The sequence below is a fragment of the Ahaetulla prasina genome, chromosome 5, assembly GCF_028640845.1.
Source record: "Ahaetulla prasina isolate Xishuangbanna chromosome 5, ASM2864084v1, whole genome shotgun sequence".
In the NCBI taxonomy this organism is placed as follows: domain Eukaryota; kingdom Metazoa; phylum Chordata; class Lepidosauria; order Squamata; family Colubridae; genus Ahaetulla; species Ahaetulla prasina.
The window spans coordinates 19,252,973-19,277,494 of NC_080543.1; the positions used below are offsets into that span (position 1 = coordinate 19,252,973).

General features: G+C 41.0%; 1 protein-coding gene across 1 annotated transcript in view; it reads right to left on the reverse strand.

The window, feature by feature from the left end:
* Nucleotides 1-4,687: 4,687 nt before the first annotated feature.
* The window catches only part of PGR (progesterone receptor), a 99,653-nt gene continuing 79,818 nt past the window's right edge, over nt 4,688-24,522 (reverse strand). The window contains exons 4-8 of the mRNA XM_058186323.1: nt 20,509-20,814; nt 16,161-16,305; nt 12,746-12,876; nt 8,152-8,309; nt 4,688-5,527 (exon numbers count right to left, since the gene is read on the reverse strand). Coding sequence (XP_058042306.1) covers nt 5,372-5,527; nt 8,152-8,309; nt 12,746-12,876; nt 16,161-16,305; nt 20,509-20,814 — 896 coding nt within the window. The 3' untranslated portion in view covers nt 4,688-5,371. The remainder of the gene's footprint in view (nt 5,528-8,151; nt 8,310-12,745; nt 12,877-16,160; nt 16,306-20,508; nt 20,815-24,522) is intronic.

Below are 24,522 nucleotides of genomic sequence, written 5' to 3' on the forward strand. Positions count from 1 at the left end.
CAATTATAAATCCAAAGCCCGGTGTCACGGGCACAGCGGCCCAGGCGACGACCAAAGTAATGGCGCGGCCTGTGGCCTCCGCACCCGCCGAGCCTAGGACGCCAGCATCGGTCCCCCAGTCCTGTATATCGGCTGGGAGACCCCTGGCGAGCCGTCCGTACGGCAGGTGTCCTTTTCGGAACACCTGGCCCCTAAGGGCCTCGGCGGCGGCCGGATTCGGACACTGGAGGCAAGAGAAGCCTTCCAGACGTCCGTTGCCACCGGATACCGGAAGTCGTCTCAAAGAATATTTCTTCTCCTCTTTAGGCAACATGGTCAACCATGTTATTTTGGGTTTATGGAAATTATGACAGATTTTGCCCTATTGTACAGATACCTGAGCATCTTGCCTTTGGCTCCTGGTAGCAAAGTGGGATATAAATGTAATGCATTGACATTACTTGAAGGAAATATAAAATCCTTGATTAATGCAAAAATAAATTAAAAATAACTCTGTCAATACCGCACTGTAAAGAGACTTTACACTTAAAAAATATTAAGATTAGTGTGCCCTAACTAGAGGGAATGGTGGAGGAAAAGCACCCCCCCCCTCTGCGATAAAGACACATTCTCACATTTTGCTGGTGTCTGGTGATTGTTGAGATAAGGCTCACGTTTCACGTCATACTAGAAATTAAAGGCTACCATCTTAAACATGCATAACTTACTGCCTCTATAGGAGATTTTACTGCTGAAATGGTTTCATATGCATTCATGAAGGTATCAACAAAGTCAAGATGGCCATTGAGGTCATGTGATTGACATTGCCATCATTGGTTGACGGCCCAAAGCTTGTTAAAGTGTTGGATTAAGATGAAGAGACCCAAATTCAGGTCCAGCTGAATCATCATTGGGTGACTATCTCAGCCTATACTCTACAGGATGGTGTTGGGAAAATATAATGTTGATGATTCCTGTGTAAGCCATCTTCAGTTCCTTGAGGAAAGGCAGAGTATAAAAGAAATCAATAAGGAGGATCAATCACTGAATTCCTATGTTACAGTAATCTGTGAATTGCTTGTTGAATTAGCCATGATTGGCTGCTTCACAAAACATGTTAAACTAGGAACTATGGCTAAGTTCAATAATGTTCTAAATCAGGGATGTCGAACTCACTGCCCGTGGGCTGGCTGCGTTACGTGTTGGCCACGCCCACCCCCAGTTTAGCAAAGGGGGGGGGAATTGCGATACGTCACATGATGACAACGTGATGCCGTGAGTTTGACACTAAATGGTTAAAATAAAACTGAACAACTCACAATATGGCTTAGTGCAATGTGAAGTTAGTCAATTAGCTCCACCAAAATCAATGCGCTTTCAGAGAAAAAGCTTTTAAGGCAGGATAATTCCTATATTGTGATCTTGTGTTTTGGAGATCTGAAATGAAGAACAAAGTCAGAAATTCACTTTGCCATGCCAACCTGTGGTGTGATCTTAGATTCCAGGCAATAAATGTAATGCATTGACATTACTTGAAGGAAATATAAAATCCTTGATTAATGCAAAAATAAATTAAAAATAACTCTGTCAATACCGCACTGTAAAGAGACTTTACACTTAAAAAATATTAAGATTAGTGTGCCCTAACTAGAGGGAATGGTGGAGGAAAAGCACCCCCCCCTCTGCGATAAAGACACATTCTCACATTTTGCTGGTGTCTGGTGATTGTTGAGATAAGGCTCACGTTTCACGTCATACTAGAAATTAAAGGCTACCATCTTAAACACGCATAACTTACTGCCTCTATAGGAGATTTTACTGCTGAAATGGTTTCATATGCATTCATGAAGGTATCAACAAAGTCAAGATGGCCATTGATGTCATGTGATTGACATTGCCATCATTGGTTGACGGCCCAAAGCTTGTTAAAGTGTTGGATTAAGATGAAGAGACCCAAATTCAGGTCCAGCTGAATCATCATTGGGTGACTATCTCAGCCTATACTCTACAGGATGGTGTTGGGAAAATATAATGTTGATGATTCCTGTGTAAGCCATCTTCAGTTCCTTGAGGAAAGGCAGAGTATAAAAGAAATCAATAAGGAGGATCAATCACTGAATTCCTATGTTACAGTAATCTGTGAATTGCTTGTTGAATTAGCCATGATTGGCTGCTTCACAAAACATGTTAAACTAGGAACTATGGCTAAGTTCAATAATGTTCTAAATCAGGGATGTCGAACTCACTGCCCGTGGGCTGGCTGCGTTACGTGTTGGCCACGCCCACCCCCAGTTTAGCAAAGGGGGGGGGAATTGCGATACGTCACATGATGACAACGTGATGCCGTGAGTTTGACACTAAATGGTTAAAATAAAACTGAACAACTCACAATATGGCTTAGTGCAATGTGTGAAGTTAGTCAATTAGCTCCACCAAAATCAATGCGCTTTCAGAGAAAAAGCTTTTAAGGCAGGATAATTCCTATATTGTGATCTTGTGTTTTGGAGATCTGAAATGAAGAACAAAGTCAGAAATTCACTTTGCCATGCCAACCTGTGGTGTGATCTTAGATTCCAGGCAATAAATGTAATAAAAGCGGAAGTTTTACTCCATTATAGCAATTTAAAAAGGAATAATATGAAGGGAAAATGTACAAGGTGACTTCCTGTTCTTTAAAAAAAAAACTTGTCTCAAATGGATATCTGAGCAGAAATTTAATCAGGCCTATTATAAAACACTTCTCATGACAAGTATTGGTCATTCCTTAGGCCAAAAATATTTGCAAAGGAATTTTAAAAAGTTCATGATATGTGAAAGGCTCAGCAAGTAAGGTTTGCAAACAAAGTACACTGGTTTTAGATTTGGCCGGACACCAAAGAGGTCCATGAAATCAGTGTCAATTACTGATCCATGTTTGACATCTCTGTTTCAATGTGTCTCCTCTTAAGTATGACTTAATCCAGGTCTAATCCATAAAATGCAGGCATACAAAATGACACAGAACTGGGGATATGCCAACATTGTTCAATCTCATCCACCAAAATATTCTTCAACAATTTTAAAAATACACAATTTCTGTATATTATCTCTACAAATGATGAGAGAGAGAGACCAAAGCCCGGTGTCACGGGCACAGCGCCCAGGCGACGACCAAAGTAATGGCGCGGCCTGTGGCCTCCGCACCCGCCGAGCCTAGGACGCGCCAGCATCGGTCCCCAGTCCTGTATATCGGCTGGGAGACCCTGGCGAGCCGTCCGTACGGCAGGTGTCCTTTTCGGAACACCTGGCCCCTAAGGGCCTCGGCGGCGGCCGGATTCGGACACTGGAGGCAAGAGAAGCCTTCCAGACGTCCGTTGCCACCGGATACCGGAAGTCGTCTCAAAGAATATTTCTTCTCCTCTTTAGGCAACATGGTCAACCATGTTATTTTGGGTTTATGGAAATTATGACAGATTTTGCCCTATTGTACAGATACCTGAGCATCTTGCCTTCGGCTCCTGGTAGCAAAGTGGGATATAAATGTAATGCATTGACATTACTTGAAGGAAATATAAAATCCTTGATTAATGCAAAAATAAATTAAAAATAACTCTGTCAATACCGCACTGTAAAGAGACTTTACACTTAAAAAATATTAAGATTAGTGTGCCCTAACTAGAGGGAATGGTGGAGGAAAAGCACCCCCCCCTCTGCGATAAAGACACATTCTCACATTTTGCTGGTGTCTGGTGATTGTTGAGATAAGGCTCACGTTTCACGTCATACTAGAAATTAAAGGCTACCATCTTAAACACGCATAACTTACTGCCTCTATAGGAGATTTTACTGCTGAAATGGTTTCATATGCATTCATGAAGGTATCAACAAAGTCAAGATGGCCATTGATGTCATGTGATTGACATTGCCATCATTGGTTGACGGCCCAAAGCTTGTTAAAGTGTTGGATTAAGATGAAGAGACCCAAATTCAGGTCCAGCTGAATCATCATTGGGTGACTATCTCAGCCTATACTCTACAGGATGGTGTTGGGGAAATATAATGTTGATGATTCCTGTGTAAGCCATCTTCAGTTCCTTGAGGAAAGGCAAAGTATAAAAGAAATCAATAAGGAGGATCAATCACTGAATTCCTATGTTACAGTAATCTATGAATTGCTTGTTGAATTAGCCATGATTGGCTGCTTCACAAAACATGTTAAACTAGGAACTATGGCTAAGTTCAATAATGTTCTAAATCAGGGATGTCGAACTCACTGCCCGTGGGCTGGCTGCGTTACGTGTTGGCCACGCCCACCCCCAGTTTAGCAAAGGGGGGGGGAATTGCGATACGTCACATGATGACAACGTGATGCCGTGAGTTTGACACTAAATGGTTAAAATAAAACTGAACAACTCACAATATGGCTTAGTGCAATGTGTGAAGTTAGTCAATTAGCTCCACCAAAATCAATGCGCTTTCAGAGAAAAAGCTTTTAAGGCAGGATAATTCCTATATTGTGATCTTGTGTTTTGGAGATCTGAAATGAAGAACAAAGTCAGAAATTCACTTTGCCATGCCAACCTGTGGTGTGATCTTAGATTCCAGGCAATAAATGTAATGTGCGCACATTACTAATACAATAGAAATGAGAATCTCATTTTGCAAATTTCCTTTTCTCGGGTGTTGAAAAGTAAGACAAATTGAAAAATAAAGGGAATATATTCCGAGCTTCGAAGATGATTTCTATTTTAATTTTACCATGTTCTGGCATATTTATATACATATACACATATAACCACACACAGAGAGACAGAAACGTAATAAAAGCTGAAGTTTTACTCCATTATAGCAATTTAAAAAGGAATAATATGAAGGGAAAATGTACAAGGTGACTTCCTGTTCTTTTAAAAAAAAACTTGTCTCAAATGGATATCTGAGCAGAAATTTAATCAGGCCTATTATAAAACACTTCTCATGACAAGTATTGGTCATTCCTTAGGCCAAAAATATTTGCAAAGGAATTTTAAAAAGTTCATGATATGTGAAAGGCTCAGCAAGTAAGGTTTGCAAACAAAGTACACTGGTTTTAGATTTGGCCGGACACCAAAGAGGTCCATGAAATCAGTGTCAATTACTGATCCATGTTTGACATCTCTGTTTCAATGTGTCTCCTCTTAAGTATGACTTAATCCAGGTCTAATCCATAAAATGCAGGCATACAAAATGACACAGAACTGGGGATATGCCAACATTGTTCAATCTCATCCACCCAAAATATTCTTCAACAATTTTTAAAAAAATACACAATTTCTGTATATTATCTCTACAAATGATGAGAGAGAGAGAGAGAGAGAGAGAGACCAGAGATGGGGGTGGGTGGGAGGGGTTGTGGATAGACAGATGGAGAGGCAGGTCACTTTTTGTGAAAGAGAAGTGGTTTCACCATTCCGGCCAGTATCTTTGGAAGCTGGGCAGCTATCACTTCTGACATCATCTCTGGGAATTCAACACTCAGCGTCCGGGACTGAAGAAATGTGTTGAGACAGTATAAGTGAAGTTGCTTCACAAGCTATATTAAAATAAGAGGGAGAGGAGGGCAGAGAGAAGAGATGGAAATTGCATCACATCAGGTCAAATGGCCCCTGAGTCAAATGGTCCCTTAACCTTACATTATTGGCATATACAACGGGTAAGCATGATGCGGAGCCAAAATGGGATTGCTTGCTGCAGATTAATGCCATGCTTGCGATCTGTAAACCATGATTTCTTTTTATTTATTTTTTAGCAAAGGATGACTTAGTGGGGTTGTGTGAAGATAGCTGGGTGTGGTCTGAAAGAACTGCATGGCACTTTCCCATATTGTTAATCATTGGCAAATGGCAGATTCTTAACAAATATGTGTTAGATCTGACTCTACCAATCCAAACTGACCACTGGGTAATTATATAATAAAATCATTTGTTCAATATGTATTTTATCAATCTGAAGTTGTAATGGCTTCTTACAAATCCTAGAGTCATTTATCCTTGCTATTATGCTTTAAATTTCAGTTATCTGATATCTGACCAAAGGCTGATGAAAATAGAAGCTTATAATACTGAATCAACCAACCACAGCATAGTTTAGGGAAGCATTTCTTAAACTTGGTAGCTTTGTGTGGATTTCAATTCCCAGGTGGCTGGAGAATTCAAGGACTTGAAGTCCACACAACTTAAAAGTTGCCAAGGTTGAGAAAATCCTGGCTTAGGGATTTGTGTGAACTAAACCCATAGGGTCATTTTCTGATTCAATGTGCCATATGAATCCAGAAAACCTCCCAAAAGTTATAGTTGAATTAAAGCAGAACCCACCACTTTGGTTTACTAAAATCATAGTATACAACTCCATTTGGAGCAAGAACAACGTATGAATACAATATTATTTATCCTAACACTTATTTTTTGGCAAAGGGGAGATCAGGGAAAGTCAAGGGTCATGCTGGTCGGTGACTTACATGCCAAACGGCATGCTTGCTCCAGAAATGGAATGAGGCCAGAACAAAAGCTAAATATTCTACTTTGTTAATTCCATTTAACGTTAATTAATCTCATGCAATTAAGTCCAGCTAAAATGATTACAAGCTGCCTAGCTTGAGTGATCAGGAAAAAAAAATTCTAATTAATCCTTGGATGACAGACTACCAGGAATTCTCAGAGCTGTGGGCTAAATTGAGAAGTTGAATATAGGTACAGTCTCAAAAGAATGCCATTGTGAATTACTTTTGCATTGCTCCTAGGAAACCTTGCATGAGGTATCCAGGTAATTACCAGGTGTTAAGTTTAACTCAGGGGTCTCCAACCTTGGTCCCTTTAAGACTTTAAGCTTTGCTGGCTGAGGGACTCTGGGAGTTGAAGTCCACAAATCTTAAAGGGACCAAGGTTGAAGACCCCTGATTTAACTCAAGGGATTCTTTACCTTTTAAAAACATTCAGTTAAAAAAAGTAACTACAGTTAGTTTGGTTACTTTGCATATACTGAAGAATTCCCTAATTCGGTGACATTAAAGATTGCGATCTGAAGATAATTGTGAGAATGAGCCACATCCAAGGCATTTGTGGTTTTGTGGAACATCAAAACTTTTACAATGAGATTTTGGTTAGTTATAAAGGACACTTTTTTGTGGGAAATAGGTCCTCTTTTGATTTTTACAAAAGGTTAACAGAAATAAGCAATTGCATGACTTTCAAAAAATGGACACTATAAGGGACTAAAATTTACAGCAAAGAAAACATTTATAAGCCTGTAAAATGTTGCAAAATATAACAGTAAAAATACTGAAGGAAAAATTTCAAAGAATGGGATCAGAAAATAGGCACAATGCCAACAATGCTGGTAACGAAGTCTGCTTCTATGGATAGACTATGTTCAAAAGATGCTCTTAAAGAAATGGCAGATGTAGAACAAAATTTATCTGACAAGATGGAAATAGGATTGAAAATAGATTTACAGTTGACAGGCCAAGAGAATAATTTAGAAAAGTGATGCTGAAATTTAACTGTGGATGATTATAATTAAATATTATTATTGTGCTGATGGGGAATTTTTTTTTTTATGTGTGTACACCTTTGAGAACGTATGCCCTGCATGGTTTTGTTTCTTTTTCTAGTATTTTCTGTATTCTTATTTTTATTTTCTTTGTAACTCCAAGCATTGTTTCCCTTTTTTTACTTTTTTTTTTTCCCAATTGATAAAAGCAAAACAAAAATTAAATAGAGGGCAGAGGTTCACTTGCATCTCCTCTCTTTAGAGCAGGGCTGTCAAACTGAAGGCCGGCGGGCCAGATGTGGTCAGATCTGTGGGGCCATCCTGGTCTACCTAGTGCGAAGAGGAAAGATCAGGCCAATGTAGCTTTGGCCCGGTCTACCCAATGTGAAGGGGAAACATAGCAGCTATTTGGGGAATGGCGTCAAACTGACCACATCCACCCAGTTGGCCATGCCCACCCGGTTGGCCACGCCCACCCAGTTGGCCACCCCCTCCACCCCCCCAAGGTCACCACAGCCCTGATGCAGCCCTCAATGAAACTGAGTTTGACACCCCTGCTCTAGAATATCGGATCATCTGGCACAAAACAAGAGTAATATCACAGCTCCCAAGATAGTATCAAAATATATTACATCATTATAATATACGTAATTTTAAAAGAAGACTTACATCATGCATGGAGTCCATAAGTTTTGTGAGCTGGTAGAAACGTTGAGAACTGGCTACAACCCCTTTCTGTCGCAGCCCAATTGCTTTGACCAACTCTCTGATATAACTGGATCTCATCTCATCAAACTGATTTTGGCTTCTGAGTCCTTCCAAAGGAACTGTATTTTGGGGGGAGAAAAGGATATTTTACCTCTGAGACTCAAATTTTAAACAACAGAAATATGCTGTTCAGTATATTCAGATTCAATCATTTTGAAACATGTATTCTTCATTAGCCAAGTTTTGAGACTTTAATGCTCAAATCAAACTCCTTTACTGATTCCTAGTAGTCACGAAACAGAGACAATCCTTTTATTGCTATTACATTTTTACCACAGTTAAGGTCACAGTTAAGGTGTGCAAATGAGGAGGTGAATGAATGACAGCGTCGACTCGCGAAGCTTTTCTGACCTGCTCCTGAGTTGTCAAAGGCAGGGAGATGGGAAATTGCACCTCACAGCTGCACTGAGGAATTTACACCTCAGTCAAAACAAAACGCATCCCAGCCGGCTGAAGTCAAGGCCATCTCCACGGAGACCCGCAACGGTTGAAGGGAGTGACTTCTACGACCCGCAAAATTGCTTTGTTGGAGAATGTAACTGGTGACAAACAATCCCAGCATTCTCCATTGTGGATAGTAAGTGAACACCCACCCCAATTCAAGCCATTCCGAGCTTGGTCTTTCCCAGCCACAAGCCTGAATAAAATAAGAGACTGCCTTCAACTCCCCACATTGCCTATTCTCTCTCCCCAATTGTTTTTGACTACCCTGTACCCTGCCTTGCAGGACGGCAAGCAACCTCAAACCTAGCAGATCTGGGGCTGCTTGCTATGCCCCAGGAAGCCTCAGCTGCCCCAGCCCTCCCCAGTAAGTTCCAATAAGCATTCATTTGCCCAGCTTCCTTCTCACCCAGTGGTGGGATTCAACTGGTGTAGCAACCGGTTCGCGGTGCACGCGCACCAAACACACATATGCGCAGTACATTTGAAAACAGCTCTGAAATGTACCTTCTACTGCAGCACCGGTGAATAAAACAGCTGTGGCGCGGCAATCCATTCTGCCACGCCTATCAGCTGGACTTCAAACAAAGGAAATATAGATCGGTATAGCGTAGGGGAGGGTGGGCAGGCCCAGCTGATTGTTGGAGCAAACCAATTCGCTCTCAGCTGATCATCAGAGTGAACGGTTCACCCGAACCAGTCCGAACTGGCTGAATCCCACCCCTGTTCTCACCCCCAATCCCATGTGCTCTCCTGCCCAACAAGCTTCAGCAAACATTCATTTGCTCCCCAGCAAGCACCAGCAAGTATTTGTTCACCCAGCTATCTTCTCTCCCAGTTCCCTGTAAGGACCTTTCTTACCTTTGGTTGTTTCCATTTTGGATTCAACTTATATCCCACTTTTTTTCCTTTCTTTCTAAAGCACTATATTCATAAAGCTGCGCTGTCTTCAGGACGCCTTTGGAAAGACAGCATAGCTTTCTGAACACTGCACTGTCTTTGTAAAGCTGAAATGTCTTTGGAACAAAGCATCGGGTAGGCAGCGCAACTTTCTGAAGGCTTTGGAAATAAGGAAAAAAAGGTAGGAAAATAGGAAACATTTGCTGGACAAGCTGAGTCTGAAAATGGACAACAGCACAATCCAGATCTCTAGTTGTTATTTTTCAGAGTGCTGATTTATTAACTTGAGACCGATACATTTATCATGGGGTCTATTTTTAGAAGATTTCAGATTCCCAGTCTGCAATTCAATGTCTTTTCTCTCATCAATAATTTATTGCGACTTTTTCCTAACTTGGAGCGAAAGGTTATTACATAAGAGCCATGGTAGTGCAGTGGCTAGAATTCAGTATTGCAGGAAAACTTTTCCCACAGTCTGGAGTTCAATCCTGACCAGCTCAAGGTTGACCCAGCCTTCCATCCTTTCGAGATGGGTAAAATGAGGACCCAGATTGTTGGGGGGGGGCAATATGTTGAATCTGTAAACTGCTTAGAGAGGATTGTAAAGCCCTGTGAAGCGGTATATAAGTGCTATTGCTATTTCTAAACTGGGGGTGGGGATGAATCACCAATATTTGGTTGTTTTTGTCTCTGTTCTGCTTAAAGGTTTATCAATTTAAAACATTTATATTTATATTCAAAATACCTTATACCCAGTCACCACATCATCATCATCATCATCATCATTATTATTATTACATGTTCACAAACATGCTCCCCATTACCTCAGCCCTCTATTGTCATTCAAAAATGATGATATATATGAGGGGGGGAAAGTAGACTATCCACCCACCAAGAGGAGGAGTCCCCCCTAGCCTAGCCTGAGATCATGGCTTTTCCAGTCCGTTAGAGATAAAGAACAATTAAATCCTGAGTCATATCTCCATGCAGCAGATGCCAACATCTGCAAAATGAACAATTTGGCCTTATCTGCACAATGCAGTGCAACCTTTTGGATTCAAATACAAAAAAAAAAAGAGTCCTTCAGTATCTTCAAAGTCTACAAGTCTTCAAAGTAGCCGTGTCTTTTCCAGGACTCTGCTGTAGCTGAAGAGGACAGTTGTGTCATTCTGAGAAAAGACACAGCTTCTTAAAACTGTTGCAGACAGGTATATTCCCCAGTGCCCGCTCAGCCCTAATTTAAGCACCATATCTTATTCAAAGTGGTTGGGTATCATGAGCCCAACAGCAGCATAGCATTGGATACATCATATACCACCTTGCACTGGTTTAATCCAGTAGTGAAATCCAATTTTTTTTACTATCGGTTCTGTGGGCATGGCTTGGTGGGCATGGTGTGGTTTGGTGGGCGTGGTTTGGTGGGCATGGCAGGAGAAGGAAAATCTCCATTCCTACCCCACTCCAGGGGAAGGATACTGCAAAATCTCCATTCCCGCCCCACTCTAGGGGAAGGATACTGCAAAATCCCCATTCCCTCCCCACTCCTGGGGGAAGGATACTGCAAAATCCCCATTCCCTACCCCACTCTGGGGCCAGCCAGAAGTGGTATTTGCCAGTTCTCTGAACTACTCAAAATTTCTGCTACCGGTTCTCCGAACTGCTCAAAATTTCCGCTACCGGTTCTCCAGAACCTGTCAGAACCTGCTGGATTTCACCCCTGGTTCAATCCAGTGGTAGAATTCAGCCAGTTCACACCGGTTTGGACAAACCGGTTGTTAAATCCCCCCCACCTTCGCTATCGAAGTGGATCCTGGACGCTACGCTGCAATGGAGAAACAGGTAACGGAGTGGCCTCCTCCTTCCCTCATGTCAACCAATCCATTGTCCGTTTCTCCATTGCAGCGCAACACACAGGATCCACTTTGATAGAAGGGTGGGTGGGTAATTTAACAACTGGTTTGCCCAGGGTCAGGTTGGCTGTCTTGAAAGGCTCATCCCACATGTGTGGCGAAGCTAGAGGATCAGGGATGGGCCGTGCCTCCCATGACAGCCAACCTGACCCTGGGCAAACCAGTTCTGAAATTATTTGAATCCCACCACTGGTTTAATCCATGTGGACATCTCAAAAAGCCCACCCCAGCAACAGAGGGTTAGGGGGAAATAGACCACACAGCACTTCTTTGTATTTTTTGATAGATTTACACTTTTTAAAAAAAATCTTCTTGAAACCCTTTGCTTTGGGTGGATCGTAAGACTGCAGTTGCATGCATGGATCCATCCTTCCTTCCATTCATCTGCCAACCCTCTGCTTTTGGCTGAGATATTTTTCAGACAGAAAGCTCAGCCAAGGCCCATATTTCTGCTGCCCTGGGACGCTTGCCTTGACTTCTTTCTGCTGTGTTAACTCTGGCAGACTACTTTCCTTTCTTCACATTTGCTGAAGTCCTCATAAGACAACATACCGTATTTTTCGGAGTATAAGACGCACCTTTCCCCCCCTCAAAAAAGAGGGTGAAAATTGGGGTATGTCTTATACTCTGAATGTATCCCCGCCCAGGTTCTCAAAGGGAAGTTTCAGGGGCTGAAAAAAGCATCAGAAACGAAGCTTCAGAAAAGAAGCCCCCAAACAGCTTCAGAAAAGAAGCCCCCAACAGAACTTCCACAAAAAAAAAAAAAAAGGCCCCAAACGGAGCTTCAGAGGCTTTTTTTCTGAAATTCTGTTTTGGAGGCTTTCAGAGGCAGAAAAAAGTTTTTTCCCGAAATGGAGTTTCAAAGGCAGAAAAAAAAGCCAAAAAAAAGCAAGGCCCAGAGCTCTCAACCAAGGAACCTGTTGTTAAAATTCACCTCTGGGAATAGCTGATTGGGGGTATTCCAGGAGGCCAATCCACCTGCCAATCAGTTTTTTTCTTATTTTCCTCCCCAAAAACTAAGGTGCATCTTATACTCCAAAAAAAATACGGTAATCTTAGAGAGAGATGAACTGATAAACAGATGCTTTGCACGCAACAGGCCAACCCCACAACCGGATGCTCTTATGTTATTGAAAACCCTTGCTTCTTTTCATCCAGGCGCCTGGTTCAGTGCGACTGGGTACAACTTAACAACAATTTGCACAAAGAAGAAGTTGGGGGGGGGTAAGGCAGATGTGGCTTACTTGTATTCAGGAGCAGCAGGGCTTTCATGCAAAGGAACTCTTCACAGCTTACTTGTAGCTTGACAAACTCTTGCGGAATTTGCCACATGGACAGGCACAAGGAATAGAACGATGATTCTTTCATCCTCTGTCTTACGCATCACCCAGAAAAGAAAAGCCAAAGCTAAAAAAATTAAGTCTGTGGGAATCTTTAAGGTCCTCACTTCGCAATATAGCACAACTTGGAAGGCAATCCTTATAGCAAGCCAGAATCAAGATTCATTGACAAAAAGGCTGAGCTGGGAAGATTGTCTTAAACCAACCTTTTCCAACCTGGAGAATCAGTCTTCTTTCTTTCTTTCTTTCTGTTTCTTTCTGTTTCTTTCTTTCTTTCTTTCTTTCTGTTTCTTTCTTTCTTTCTTCTTTCTCTCTCTCTCTCTCTCTCTCTCTCTCTCTTTCTTTCTGTTATTTTGTCAATCATATATACGATAACAGGTAAAAGTATAAACATAATTTGGATACATGAAAAGAGTAAGAGTAAAAAGGAACATTAGGAGAGGGATGGTAGGCATGCAGGTGCATTTATGCATGCCCTTTACAGACCTCTTAGGAATGCGGGGAGGTCAACAGTAGACGAGGCTGCATTATCTATTGTTGTAGGCCTCAAGCTTGTTTATCTAAATAGATCCCAATTCCAGTTAAAACCCAGAAGCTTAAGAGTTATAAAGGTACAGGTACTCCTCAGTTTACAACCATTTGTTCAGTGACTGTTCGAAGTTACAAAGGCACCCCAAAAAAGTGACTTATGAACATTTTTCGCACTTAATCCCGGTACTTATATGATCAGAATTTTGCTCAAGTGTGGGGGTAAATTGAGGGTTGGTACCTTTATATTCTTTAATAAGTTGCAGGAAACAAGTCAGAATAAATACACGTCTAATAAAACAAGAATTTAAATATATGAACTTTTGGTTAGTCGAAATTTACTTTTTATATTTCTGGATTTCTTGAAAACGTTACATAGTCCCTTGTGCCTATTGTGCCTAGTGGATAATATAGACATGCTAGAAGTTGTAGTACCAATATATCAGAGGTAGGTTTTTGTTCTGACCCAGCTCCCCAAACATGACAAACCCTCTGAAGTTAACTCAAATATTCCTTTATTAGGAAAGCCAGCAGCCCCAGCAAAATGTTTCTCTCTCACAGCAACTAACAAGTCTGTCCAGCAGGAAGATGAATACTTGTCTGCCACATCTATTCATCTCTGCCCCATGCCTTTTATCCCCAGAGCTAGAGTGGGGCTTCGCTAGCAGCAGTGGCTCTTCTATCCCAAAGATCGGCCCACAGATTTCCACTGCTCTCCTCTCCTCTGCCTTCTGAGCATCTACGCGTCAAGCACACGACCCAGCTGTTCCTTCTCTTCCTCATCAGCCATCTCCAGACTTGGAGGCTGTTGACTCTCCATCTGAGGGCTGACAGACGGCCCAGGCTCCGCCTCTGTCTCTCTCTCTCTCTCTGACAACTCCATTCCCTCTTCCACCTCGGAGCTCTCAGGCTGTCTTAATGCTGACCCTGTCCCACGCCTCCTCCTCATCTCAGGGGCCGGCAGCCGACAGGCCACAACAGTTTTTTATACAAGATCTGCTTACTTGACATATGTATATCTTTTGTTTTCTGAGGTTTTCACGGGTGTTTGTATGTAGGTCTTTGGTTATTCGGGTTTTCTCCCACGTAAAATTGGAAGTATCTTGGCGACGTTTCAACGAAGTCTCATTCGTCATCTTCAGGCTTCAGCTTTGTGCTTCTGGGAGCAATGTGTGATTGCAGCTGTTTCTTCCTTTTTAACTGCTAGTGGGGGTTTGAACTGATTGGGTGGGAGCTTGTATACAAAGATATATATGTATGTATGTATGTATGTATATATATATATATATAGGTCTTTGGTTGTTCGGGTTTTCTCCCGTGTAAAATTGGAAGTGTCTTGGCCAAGACACTTCCAATTTTACACGGGAGAAAACCCGAACAACCAAAGACCTATATACAAACACCCGTGAAAACCTCAGAAAACATATATATATATGTATATATATATATATATATATATATATATATATATATATATATATATATATATATATATATATATATATATATATATATATATATAATATTATATATATACAAAGATATATACAAAGATATTATGTATATCTTTGTATACATAATATTCTGTCATTCTTGTGTAGGAGCAATACAGTAATGAACTGCATCAGAAGAGGGCCAACGAAGAAACAATTGGGATGCTGAAGATCATTCATCTCAACTGGGCAATGCAACAATGCTAATTCTGAGTGATACTGCCTTCTAGCTACAAGAATCTGAGCTGTTCTCAGATCTAGCCATTATTTTGAAGACCCAAGAGGTTTCTATTACTTGAAGATACTTTTATTAGTCAGAGTTGGAAGGAACCTTAAGAGTTCCTCTAGTCCAACCCTCTGTTCAAGCAGGAAATCCTACGCCATTTCAGACAAATCTCTTTTTAAAATCCTCCAGTGTTGGAGCACCCACAACTTCAGGAGTCAAGTCATTCCACTGATTAAATGTTCTAATTGACAGGAAATTTCTCTTTAGTTTTAGGTTGCTTCTCTCCTTGATTAGTTTCCATCCATTGCTTCTTATCCTGCCTTCAGGTACTTTGGAGAATAGGTTGACTCCCTCTTCTTTTCAGCAACCTCTTGGAACACTGCTGTCATGTCTCCCCTAGCCCTTCTTTTCATTAAATTAGACATACTCAATTTTTTAAACCGTTCTTCCTATGTTTTAGCCTCCAGTCCCCAAATCATCTTTGTTGCTGTTCTCTGCACTCTTTCTAAACTCAAGCAGGAATCTGTCCTGGTCTGAGACAGTCAATGAACAATGCACTGCACATAAGCTGCTAATAGGGGCATTACACAATTAATATGATAACGCATCAAAATCAAGTCACTTCCAAAACCTACATAGCCATGCACTTACATCCCAGTCCACTAATTTAAAACTGCTTTTTGCTAATGAAACAGTTAAAACATTGATCAAATTACCACCTCAACAAATGAAAACTCTGCTTTATTTGTCTCAATAATTCCTTGTCTTGATAATAGTTCCCTAATTCCTAACCCACTCTTAATATTATTCTGGAGACTGAATTACTTTAATGACAATGCTGTGCTGTTAAACCATTTCAGATACTTAGAGCTACAACTTGGGAGAAAGAATATATAAATAAGGAAAGCAAGAGCAAAATTTAACATTAATAATGATTTTGGTTGTTTTTATTGGAATACCATTGTTTTATCTTTTATTTTAAACTGTTGGCCCCATTTAAAGCTTTATAAATACAAAAGCACGCTATTAATTGAAAAAAATGATCACTTACAATACCATGAATCATACTTACTCATTTAATATTAGATCAGGAGCAAAGTACAACATTTGACCACTGACATGCTTATATGATCTCCATCCCATCGCAAAGACCATTAGACTCATCCATGAATACTGAATAAGAGTTATCTGGTCATCAATATGTAAGTTCCGGAATCCTAGAAAGGAAAAAAAAGGAAGAGGGATGCTAAATATGTAATTAGATTTTGTCGCATTTTTGGTTTACTACCATGTATGATGAGAAGGCTCCCCTCACTTAGCTTAGACTAGGCCAGTGTTTCAGTATTGGCACTTTTAAGATGTGTGGACTTCAACTCCCAGAATTGAGTAATTGTTCTGGTTGTTAAAAGTCTACATACCTTAAAATGGCCAAAACTGCATTATCACCACAGAAGAAGTTACACATACTTAGGAAATAAGAGGACCAAACTATAATCTCCTTTTTCTCCTGGCTCAGAATTCATACAGAAACGGTAATTAGAGTGCAGCTGAGAGTGACATTAAATCCAGGAAAATCCAGGAATCAACAGGACACAATCAAGTTATATTGTATAATTAAAAATGGAATCTTTTACTCACCCCCAACTCCTACCTAAGATGTCTTCTCTAGTCATTCAGATTCATATTTAATGCTTGCAAAGATGAAATGGCAAGAAAGTTTCTACTACAGTTAACAATGACGTTTTTTCAAACATCTTATATCAGGAGTGCAATCCAGCAGGTTCTGACAGGTTCTGGAGAACCGGTAGCGGAAATTTTGAGTAGTCTGGAGAATCGGCAAATACCATCTCTGGCTGGCCCCCTGAGTGGGGTGGGAATGGAGATTTTACAATATCCTTCCCCCAGGAGTGGGAAGGGAATAGGGATTTTGCAGTATCCTTCCTCTGCCATGTCCACCAAACCACACCACGCCCACAGAACCAGTAGTAAAAAAATTTGGATTTCACCACTGTCTTTTATGTGACTTAACTATTTTGGCAAAGTTTTTAGCAGGTAGCAGAATCATTCTTCAAGACAAATTTAATCCTTCGATTCTTTACTTATTCACAGAAGCAATCAGAAAAAAACCCAAGGTGAACAAATGAAGACAAATAGGGTTAAGATATGATATTTTCCCATCATTGTTCTAAAGTAAACTATATAATCAAAGTCAGTCATATGTAGATTTCCAAAAATCTAACCCATCCCACTTAACAGCGCTCTATATCTGCCTACTGTTGTATTAATAAAACATCTGAAACATAACAATACTTTATAAGGATATATCTTACTAGCTTAACTTTTAAATCATTGAAGTTTTTAAAAACAACATTGTCTTGGCTCCAATCACTAAGAGTCTTGTGAAAGCCAAAATATGGACTGGAATGGTTGAATTCAACCCATCAAGATTCTGTTTACTGGTCCTGCATTTTAACATTTTATATCACCCAGGCTATAACTCCTGTCATCCTTATCCATCATGTCAACTAGCCACAGTGGGTGCTGGCAATGGGAATTCTTATCCAACTTACATAGTTTAGAAAGCTGGTCTTTATCAAAAGCTAAGTGATGTTATCCAGAAAAGGAATTTACCGTCATCAGCCCTGTTTTGTGGGATTCTATTAAATGCTACTTTTAAAACTTGTTATCAAAAGGTAATATTTAACAATCACAGGAATCTGCCAGTCTTCCTGCTTCAGTCTTAATACTGAAAATGGAAAAATGCAGAACATGCAGATAAAAACCCAGACAAGGTATGGAAAGATTCAATATGAGAAAAGCAATCAAATGGAACCCCAAGATCAGCAACTCCAACCAACAGCTGCAACATCTCCATTCCTGCCCAGAATTTTGAAACATCCATCTCAGGGGTGAAATGCTCCGATGTGTGCTACTGGTTCGCTTTGCTATCGGTTTGCTTCATGCGCTTATGCGCGGTACATGCCAAACGTGCACTTCACACACATGTGCACCGCAGGCGCTACCATACAGTGCTGAAAAAGGAGGATTAAGAAGCCTTTTCTGAGTCTACAAAGGTAAGTAGAACAGTGAGAGGAGGGGGAACAGCTGTGCCACGTGATTTAGATTCGCTAGAAAGCAGAATTTCTAGCGAATATAAATCATGCGGAACAGCTGATCGTCAGAAATACCGGTAGCATTTTTTTCATTTCACCCCTGTTCCATCTCCTTACATTGGTCTGCTGCTGGATAGTTTAGGCATGCTTTCAAACTGCTAGATTGGCAGGAGCTGGGGTGAGGATAGGAGCTCATACCATTGTGTGGTGCTCAGACCTCAAACTTGGTCTGCCAGCTTTCCAGTTGACAAGCCCAGTGTCTTACTGCTGAGCTATCATGCTGCCCCATAAGCTGGATAGCTTATGCCACTAAACATTCTGAAAAACCTTTTCTTATAATCTAAACCCTAGTTGTATCCATTCTGAACCAATCTTTCCTGAACTAATATTCTTCAGCTGTGTCATACTACTGTTTAATATTGTGTATCAAATTTATATTTCCCACTTCATTCAGGAGCTCAAGATGGTATATAAAGTATATAAAGGTATATATCACACAGTAATGCTGTGTGATAAACTGGGCTGCAAAAGACGGAATGGTCCAAAATCACTCACTGAGCCTCTTGGACTGAGAGTGGACTAGACTTCAGTTTTCTCATTCGTGGACCAACATCTCAACTACTAGATCAAGAGCTGTGCTTCCTTAGGATACTTTGAGTAGAGCTGGAAGGGACCTTGGAGGTCTTCTAGTCCAACCCCTTGCTCAAGCAAGAGACCCTATACCATTTCAGACAAGTGGCTGTTCAGTCTCTTCTTTAAAACCTCCAATGTTGAAGCATCCACTACTTCTGAAGGCAAGCTGTTCCACTGGTTAATTGTTCTCACTTAAGGAAGTTTCTCCTTAATTCCAGATTGCTTCTCTCCTTGATTAGTTTCCATCCATTGTTTCTTGTCCTGCCCTCTGGTGTTTTGGAAAATAAAATTTGTGGCAGCCCCTCAAATACTGGAATTGTTGTGTCTGCGCCCCCCGAGCCGGGCCTCCTGCCAGAAAGTGACTTGGACAGTGAGGGGGAAGGGCCGTCAGGACTTACCTCAGGAGCACCGGCTTCCCTGGCTCAGCTCCAGGAGCCAGAAACAGGCCAGGTGGAAGAGATAGCGAGGCTCCCATCCCCTGACTCTTCCCCTCCCCCCCAGGCCACATCTGCAGACCCAGATGACTGCAATCAGGCTTGGTTTCGTAGGCAGAAGAGGAGGGAACAACAGAAGCAAGGGTGGGGCAGGCCTAGGAAGTGCTGAGTCATGGAGCCACACCCCACAGGATATAAAAGGCAGCCAGAGCTGCTGTGTCTCTTTGTAACAGGCAAATCCACTGATTAAGAGCTAAAGTTTGTTTCTGGGTGACTCACCAGCGTCGTGGAAGATAATGGAGACTCTTGGCAGACGCTGGCTATTCTGCTGCCAGAGCTGATAGTGACGGCTAATTGAGCCATCATTCGGACGGAGGCGAGGGAGGACAGAACAGGAATATTGTCATCATGTCCCCCTTAGTCCTTCTTTTCTCTAGTCTAGCCATATCCAATTCCTGCAACCTTCATGTTTTAGTCTCCAGGCCTTTAATTGTTTTAGTTGCTCTTCTCTGCACTTTTTCCAATGTCTCAACATATTTTTTGTAGTGTGGTGACCAAAACTGGATGCAATATTTCAGGTGTGGTCTCACTAAGGTAGTAAAATAGTAAGGTAGTAAGATAGTAGGTGTTCTTAGATTGCAATATAGATTTCAATTAATTCTTGATACTATAGCTAAATATAGCAATAGCTTTTAGACTTATATACCTTATATACCACTTCACAGTGCTTTTCAGCCCTCTCTAAGTGGTTTTACAGAATCAACCTATTGCCCCCAACAATCTGGGTCCTCATTTTACCGTCCTCAGAAGGACGGAAGGCTGAGTCAACCTTGAGCCTGGTGAGATTTGAACTGGCAAATTGCAGGCAGCTGGCAGTCAGCAGAAGTAGCCTGCAGTGCTGCACCCTAACCATTGCGCCACTATGGCTCATATATATCTAACTCTTTCCTCCTTTCTTCCCAAACTTGATCTCTTGGCTTATCACCCTTATGTAGAATCCAAAATGTAATTTTTATGTAAATATAAATATAAATAATATAAGTGTGTGTGTGTGTGTGTGTGTGTGTGTATTTCATACATTTTATTTTTTGTAAAAGAAAACAATTTATTATGGCATCCAATATTATGGTATCCAATGTCCAGCATTCTTCATAAACAACGTTGCTCAGAACTGCCCACAGTGCCCTGAAAACAATGGAACCGGGTGACACAATTTCCAACATCCAAAGATCCTTCTTACCGGGTAATGACTTGGACCACTTGACTACACAGAGGAGCTGCCTCTCGCACAGTTGATTGAGGCTGGTCAACAAAGCACTTGGAGTCTCTGGTTTTGTGTTATCATAACCTGCGTAGACGACTTCAGGCTCAATGCTTTGTAAGACAGTGATCAGTGGAGGGATAAATTGAATGTCTTGACTTGGTGAAAAAGAAAGCCTCTGCACCAATGTTTGGCTTTCATTTGGAAGGGTTGCTGGCTGTTGGAGTGCGACAACATCTAAGGCTCTTAGCATTTTGACCTTATTGAACTTCTTAAACTTTCGACCTGCAATCCAAGGATAGAGGGATGTTAGAAGAAACATAAGCACAGAGCAAATAAAATGCCCCATCTATAGAATATGCCATTTTTTTATTTTATTTTTTATTTATTTATTTATTTTTGTCACAACATCATATAAAAAGGATTATATAGTATATAAACATATATATGAGTAAATATTAGGAGGTATAAGCATCAATATATATATATAGGAAGAAGAAAAGAAAAACAAACAAACAATAGGACAGGAACGGTAGGCACGTTTGTGCGCTTATGCATGCCCCTTATGGTCCTCTTAGGAATGGGGTGAGGTCAATAGTAGAAAGTTTTTGGTTGAAGCTTTTAGGATTATGGGAAGAGACCACAGAGTCAGGTAAAGTATTCCAAGCACTGATGATTCTGTTACAGAAGTCATATTTTCTGCAATCTAGATTAAAGCGGTTAACATTAAGTTTAAATCTGTTGGTTGCTCTTGTATTGTTGCAATTAAAGCTGAAGTAGTCTTTAACCGGAAGGACATTACAATAGATGATTCTATGAGTTAGACATTTAGTTCAATAAGCAAGGTATTTACATCAGCACAATGCACTTTAAAAATGGACCAAATGCCCTAGATTCTGGGTTAATCATAAACCAAGCCCGGATATCTCATGGGTTTATCTCATAAATAGTTTGCCCTTTGTCTCAACCTATCTGTGGAACCACAGCCATCTCCCTCTCTCTATTTGAAACTTACCTGGTGCAAATATTTATGATGAGAAAAGGATGGGGCTATGATCTTCATGAGACTCTGCAGCAGGGGTGGAGTGCTGGGGGTTCGCAGGGATTCGGGAGAACCTCTAACTAAGATTCTGTGCAGTTCAGAAAACCTCCAAATCCCACTCCTGGCTGGCCTCACCCACCGCATCTCATCCCTCGCAGGAGTCCCCACGCGGCCTGTTTTGGATGCAGGTAAGTGCAAGGCATGCACGGAGGCTTGGGGAGGGCAAAAAATGGGCCTACCAGAGGTTTGGGAAGGAAACAGGCCTGTTTCCGGCCTCCAGAGGGCCTCCAAAGCCTGGCCATTTTCACCCTCCCAGAGGCTCAAGGAAAGCCTCCGTAACCTGGGGAGGGCAAAAACGCCTCCCCCCCCTGCCGCCATGGTGCAGTCCGATTAGGCCACGCCCACCATGGCCATACCCACCCAGCAACCCGGCAAAGAATCCCTTGCTAAAAATTTTGAAGCCCACCCCTGCTCTGCAGGAACAGCATTGTGGATGAACTTGACTAATAATGGTTGCTTATCGCTTCAGCATTTAATATTCTATTATTGTCAATTGAACTAGGAAGGTTGAAGAGGCTACATCTATCATTGGCCACTCCCAACGATATTTTTTTTTTAATTTTATCTATTTTGTTGACGTCCACTGCCATCAGGAGTTCCCCAACCTGGCCATTGCTGAGAATTTAATTTGGAAATTAAATACCAAATACTTAGCAAGCTTCCCAATTGTAGTAGCTAATCTAGACACATTCTGTTCACAGACTGAAAATTATAGAACAGCAAACCAAAAATCTTGGTTCAGAATGCTAGGCCAGCAGTCATAGTCAACATGAGTAACCTTGTCAGATGATGGAATGTAAAGCTCAGCAACATTTGAGGACCAAAGAGTCTCAATCCTTGGAGAAAGTTTGTGCACTCCCATCACACATGTAGTAAAGCCTATAATTTTCTTTTCTGGAAACAAAAGTACATACAAGTTCCCAAACATGGCAACAAATTTATGTTTGGAACAAGTCTCGCAACTCTGAAACAATGAGGGAGGAGGGAACGAAGGAAGAAGTTTTAGGGAATGGATGAGTTTGCTCACTGGCATGAGAGAGCAATTAGGGGAAAATATTAAATATTAAGCAGTTAGAATAGAAGATCCCACAGGCAGTATCAAAACTTCCCATTGAATAGGGAACATAATGAACACTAGTTAAACTGTTGGGTACAAAGTAACTGTTGGCTTGTACTTTAAGTTTATTTTGGTGGCCACTTATATACTTCATCTGTGATGTTCGTTGTGCTTTTTAATGACCGTTAGCTGCCCAGAGTCACCATGTTGAGATTGGTGGCCATGGGAAGTGAATTCAATGAAATGGAATGGAATGGAATTGAACAAATAACCAGATAGTTGTGATGAGACTTAGGTTAGATGGCTGGTCGGTCTCCACGCCTCTTGGTTAGCAACAATGTGCAGTTAATCTAGGACTCTGAATCTTTAAAGACTGCAATTTTAACAAATCTTGCAAAGGATAAACTCCAAAGCAAAGAGTGACAACTATTTCTGGGGAAATTGTGCTGGACTAATCTAAAGTAAGGGGGGAAAAAACCCTCCACAATGATATTAGATTCAAGCGGCACATGAAATAATGTGGAAAAAAAATGGAATAACGATCTATGGATATGTACCCATAAATATCTTTAACCTTATCAGAAGGAAGGGATGCAAATCAGCTAACCCAGATACTCTTTGCCTTTCATTCACTTTCACTCAGATTTCACTTAACTGCCTGTTACCTTGGTAGGGTTCTTCCTCCTGTTTCTCCTGTTTCAGCCGCGAGCTGAAGACATATTTATTCTTCCGAGCAGGACTGGCATAAAATGGGTTTTTTAATTGGATTTTAAATGGGGTTTTATATTATATTATGTATTTTATATTTTAATTTTATAGGCCATATCGAATAAGTTTTTTAAATAGTGATTTTATTGTCATGTATTGTACTGTTTTTATCTGGCTGTTCACCGTCCTGAGTCCTTCGGGAGAAGGGCGGTATAAAAATTAAAATATTATTATTATTATTTCTTAATTCTTAAAATTATTCATTCTTCCCATTACACTGGCCCACCAAACAACCCTTTTAATTGCTAATGCTTACATTCAGGCTCAGGCAACCAGCAAAAAACACTGAAATACTCTTGATTAATCTCAACCAGCCAACCCTGAATTTCTTTTAGTGCTTCTCAATCCCTGGTTAACCAAGATGGCATTTGGCCAATTATTGCTGAACACGCCTTACTATTAATGCTTTAAGGTGTGCACTAATGTCCCAGTGGGTTCTGCTCAGAGGTGATATCCAGCAGTTTCTGACAGGTTCTGAAGAACCGGTAGTGGAAATTTTGAGCAGTTCGGAGAACCGGTAGTGAAAATTTTCAGTAGTTTGGAGAACTGGAAAATACCACCTTTGGCTGATCCCAGAGGGGGGTGGCAATGGAGATTTTGCAATATCCTTCCCCCGGGAGTGGGGAGGGAATGGATATTTTGCAGTATCCTTCTCCTGGAGTGGGGAGGGAATGGAGATTTTGCAGCATCCTTCCCCTGCCACGCCCACCAAGCCACACCACGCCCACCAAGCCATGCCCACAGAACCGGTAGTAAAAAAAAATTGGATCTCACCACTGGTTCTGCTGGAGAAAAAAAAAGGACCCCAAAGCTAATTTTATTATTGGATGGAAAAAGCTGATGAGAACTCTCTGCAGCTAAGCTGGAAGAAATATGGCAAACTCAGCTGCCATTTTTGATGGCTCTAAGTAGAAAAATTGCAGGGCACAAGTCAGATTAACATCCGCAACAAGAATGATTAAAAAGAAATATTAGTCTTTTAACACATTTTAGAGTTTCTCTCTCAAACTTTCTTCTGAAAGATGCAAGGTAGAAATATTCTCTGAAATGAGTGGGATGATACACG